The sequence below is a fragment of the Panicum hallii genome, chromosome 7 (genome assembly GCF_002211085.1).
Source record: "Panicum hallii strain FIL2 chromosome 7, PHallii_v3.1, whole genome shotgun sequence".
NCBI classification, from domain to species: domain Eukaryota; kingdom Viridiplantae; phylum Streptophyta; class Magnoliopsida; order Poales; family Poaceae; genus Panicum; species Panicum hallii.
This window is the reverse complement of record NC_038048.1, coordinates 4,211,196-4,216,016: the sequence shown is the minus strand read 5'-3', so window position 1 is coordinate 4,216,016 and position 4,821 is coordinate 4,211,196. Positions and strand designations below refer to the sequence as shown.

Sequence of the window (4,821 nt, the reverse complement as noted above, 5' to 3'; positions counted from 1 at the left end):
CTGGGCTGCTGCCGCTTTGGGTAGGGCTGAAACGATCGTGTCGGGCAGAAGCGGGCCTCGCAGGCTCAGCCAATCCTTTAGAAAAACGTGGGGCCTTTGTTGGTACAAAAAACAAGTCACCCTGCTCATCATGAACCGTGTTAAGTTTTCTGTACATTCAAAAAAGGGGCGGTCACATTCACTCAAGCAATCTCCCTCTAACCATTATAAAAAGAACCATCATCTCGAGGTAAAGAAGTAACATCATTCTCGACATTTTCTGTGTAAAACAGAATCATACTGCGATCACAAATATTGAAAAATCGATACACATACGCTGTTTCTCACCATGGCTTCGTCTCTGGACAAGCATGAGTGCAGACAGCAGGGAATAACAGCGGCCGGACTGTACTGCATACAAGATAACTCCCGTTTATTTGTTATATATATATACACACGCGCGTACTGTATGTACCTTTAAGTGCATCACGCCTTCGTGCTTCGCTTGACGTGCGCCCTCAGTGGCGTCTTCATCACTTTGAAGAACCCGTCCAGCTCCGTGAAGTCAACCTCGCCGCCGTCCGCCGCCGGCATCCACTCGAACTCGCGCACCAGCGCCGCGAGGAAGCACTTGATGTGCATCATGCCCATCCCGGCACCGGGGCAGTGCCTCCGCCCCGCGCCGAAGGGCATCATCCGGATCTCCTTGGGCCCGGGCACCGCGCCAACGCCCACGGCCTCGCCGCCGGCGAGGAAACGCTCCGGCCGGAACGTGTCGGGGTCCTTCCAATCCTTCTCGTCCCTTGCCATGTCCCGTATAAGGAAATGCACACGCGTGCCGCCCGCTGGCACCGTCGTAGCACCGATCGCCACGCCCTCGTCCGTGTGGACGTCGCGCATGAGGAACGGCACCGGTGGGTGCTGGCGGAGGCTCTCCAGCACGACGGCGTGTAGGTATGGCAAGCTGCGGAGGCGTTCCTCCGAGACTGCTGCGCCGTCACCGCCATTTCCGGCGATCTCGCGGCGTAGCTTCTTCTGGACCTCTGGCTGGGTGACGAGGTGGGCGAGGGTCCACTCGATGCAGGCCACGGTTGACTCCGTGCTGGCGCCGAGGAACTCCGACAAAAGGCTCACCATCTCGTCGTCCGAGAGCGCGCGCCGGGCATCGACGTGCATCCTTGCCACATCGTCGTCGTCTTCGTCATCATCATCAGGGACACGGAGGTCGATGAGAGTGTCTACGTACGGTCTGATGCCGCCGTCGTTGCAACACCCATAACGGCGGAGCCGCTCCCTTTCCGAAACGAGAGGGAGGAAGAAGGCGGCCTGCTGGCCGCGGTAGCCGAGGAAGCGTCGCCACCGCCTCCAGTGCACGAGCTTTGCCAGCCATGAGCCCGCGAAGACATTGGCCTCCCCGATGGCGCGCACGAACCCCTGCATCACGCGCCGCATCGCAAGCATCTGGCGTGGGTCCTCGATGAGGTCGCCGAAGCACAGGCGAGCCACCAGCCCGAACACGGCTGCGTGCACACTGTCCCGAACGACCACGGCGTCACCGTCGCCGGCGACCCTCGCTGACAGAGATGCAACGAGCGCCGCCACGGACTCCCGCTGCAGCGGGGCGAGTTGGTCGAAGCGTGCGGGGTGGAGAGCTTCGGAGGTAAGGTTGCAGCGGAGCGCGCGCCAGAGTGGGCCGTACTGCGCCGAGCTGACGCTGTCGCTCCGGCGGCGACGTTGCCCGGTGACCAGGGCCACCGGGAACAACGTGAGGGGACGGTTGGAGAAGGCGTCTGGATGGTCGTTCAGTGCGGTGCGCGCGACGGAAGAGTCGCTGATCTCGATCAATGTGGGCTTCGCCGCACCACGACCGTGCCTAGTGCTTCGCCGGAACACGGCGAGGAACAGCACAATGGCCAGGCCAAGTGTGAGGAGCTGCACTGCTTCCATGGTTGCCTCCGTAGAAGCTGAACTGACCGAGTGTTGTGAGCGCAGTCGTGCATGCGTGTATATATACTTATCAGCTGACCAGTCCGCAATTACTGGACTGCTCTTATTTTCATCCCAAAAGGCGTTTGTGTGCCCAACTTTTTTCAGTTGATTATGATAGGGCTCCTATTTTAAGGGTGACGCTGCAGGACAAGTTCTGACTTTCTCAAATTTTTTAGCTGAAGCTCCTACTTTTTTCAGCTGTGTCTGATGCACACAGAAATAAGGCCAACTCATTGTAGAAAAATGGCCCTCTAGCTCTAGGTCATCGTTTGTAATTATGGTTTCGAGTGTCATCTTAGTAGGTGAAACTTATATGTCTATACATCATATCAATTTCTAAGGTTAATTATGCCGTATGGAGAAAATCTACTCCCTCCGATCCGTCTCTAAAAGAAAGCCATTCTATGATTAGTGGAGGACCCAACTGCAAAACAGACCCGGGCAGAAGCTTAATGCATGCCTGTTCCTATCTTAGACAGGATATAGGCAGGATATGGTTTTAGAGTCTTCAGACCATGGATAGCTTATTTGACCTAGCTTGTAACTAGTTCGCAGGAGCCGTGTGTCAACAGAATACGCCACTTCCTCTGAAAGACTCCGAAGGAACGCACAGCGACATCCTTAAAATGGGGCTAAAACCTTGGTTGTTCCTAAATTCTACAATGTGTCGTTGTAAACTGATAATCTTTTAGCTTTATGCTAGCAATAACTATGCGATTGATACTTTTTAATATCTCAACAAACTTCCTACTATTTTCCAGTGGGTTTTCCATACTTATTGTAAGAAAAAAAGGCCCCATCAGGCCATAATTATGATTTTGATGATTGTGTGACATCATAATCAATGGAACTAACAAAATTTGTGAGCTCATGATTGTAGAATTTATAGGATTTATAGGTCCCATAGATGAAATCCAAATAACTATCAAAATGCCAAGTTGTAGTGGAAAACCAAAGATAGCATATTTTAGGGTGTTCCAATGACAGCTGAGATGTGTTGGACAAGTGGCAGCATGAATCAGGATGTCGGATGAACCGATGGCATCAAATTATAACAGGTTGGTGCAATGCAGAATTGCAAAGATGATCAAGTGAAGACAAGTCTTCAGCGTCGGATGAACCGGTCCTCATGCGTTGGATGATCCGATGAATCGTAGTTTGATTACTTAGAGAGCATGTCAAGTGACAGAAGGTTTTAGGAGAAAAAACCATAGGGTGTCAGAGTAAGCGTCGGTGCAATGACGCAAGCAAAAGTTGGCGTGATAGAGAGGGGCCAGTGGCTATGTGGCAAAAAGAGGTGACCGGATGAACCAAGACCCACCTAGACGAGAGTTGTTTAATCCGACACTACTATTCTTTTTCTAGCCATTGGAGCAACCGCTCCTTAGAGTTGTTGGGCTATTTATACCCTCTTTTCTCACTCATTTGAGGTTGCTGGAATCTAGAGAAGGCTCATACAAATTGAAGAAGACATTCAAACCATCATAGTGCTTAGTGATCATATCCATAGGTCTTAGCACAAGCTTTAAGTGTTAATGCTAGATTAGGCTAAGAGATAGTGAGAAAGTAAGGTGTGGCTGCCTTAAGTTTGGTTCTAGAGTGAACCACATTTGTGATCTTGGTGTGCCTTAAAGATTGTGGTGCGCCTATGCCCATAAAAACAGTCCAAATGCTTCCTTAGATTGCTACAAATATCTCTACTTGATTTCAAGCAACTATATTCATTTAGTAATTATCATGAATTCGGTGAAATATTTTCTTTCTCATTCTAAACATGTCATAATAATCATAGATATATTCAAGTTGTCTTCTCTTAGTTTTCTTGACCACCCAGCTATAGGCAGAAGTACACGCCTAGCAAGATGGCCGTGAAGTAGAAGTGTTTCAATCGGTGGAGAAATAAAGGACTAACAACAGAGTATATAAGCCGGACAGTGAAGAAGCAATGCAGCAATGGCTAGTTGGAGTTGAAACCAACACGTCATATTATAATCTGACGATTAGAACTTCTACAGACCGTATAATCTGGCGATCAGTTTAAAAATATGTATAAAGCCATAATTTATGTAAACAGGCCTAAATCGTGTTCCACGTTTTGAGTACAATATACACATAGCGTGCATATCATTGCTAGCTGAGTCAGAGCTATATATAGTGGGGTGGGAACTGAGGACTGAAGGCAAGCAGCTAACATATTTAAATGCACCAAAAGGAAACAAAGTAAAGTAAATGAACAATTATGTCTAGACAGATTCATAGATATGTCTATAGTATGAAAATTAAAGGGTACATAGACTTTGGGTTGGGAAGTCACAATCAAATGACTTGTATATATAATCGTGCTCACCTCTTGGGTAATTTGCAAGGAGCCCAATGCAAAAAAAAAAATTATCGAAAGGAGTCCACAAATAGCAGAGTTTTCGCGAAGATTTAAGAGTTGGCTTTCTGGATGATGGCAGGAGGCCAAACACCTTTCTGATCTTCTAAGTCGGACCTAGAGCAGTTTCTTTTTCCTTGCATATGTAGTGTTTCTGTACTTTTTTCGCGTTTCTACTTGTAATGTTTACTTCCGTCCAGGAACTTCACCTTTTTAAGTATAATCTCCTGCATGCCGGTTCATTTTTTCAAACGAACACAATCAAACGACCCTACTTATAGGGTATACTGGTGATAGGAAACGGGGATGCTACGCTAGCTACCGCGTTCAGCAAGAATCTCATGTAATCGGATGATCATGAATCATTACCACTGGACGCGTAGCGCATTGGAAGTAGAGTAGGGTAGCTCGCCCCAACATATTCGCGCGTCGGTGAAGAGGAAGTAGATCACGGCTCGTAGCTTCTCCTCCTTATC

General features: G+C 48.7%; 1 protein-coding gene across 1 annotated transcript; it reads right to left on the bottom strand.

Annotated features, from left to right (window-relative positions):
• Positions 1-224: 224 nt before the first annotated feature.
• Positions 225-1,948, bottom strand: LOC112900943 (cytochrome P450 89A2-like). The gene has a single exon (XM_025969715.1). The coding sequence runs from the start codon at positions 1,924-1,926 to the stop codon at positions 466-468; it is 1,461 nt and encodes a 486-aa protein (XP_025825500.1). The 5' UTR covers positions 1,927-1,948; the 3' UTR covers positions 225-465.
• Between the last annotated feature and the right edge of the window lie 2,873 nt (positions 1,949-4,821).

What these genes read in the sequence shown, in the direction of transcription:
- LOC112900943 (XM_025969715.1), bottom strand. Translation starts at nt 1,926, where the DNA reads ATGGAAGCAGTGCAGCTCCTCACACTTGGCCTGGCCATTGTGCTGTTC.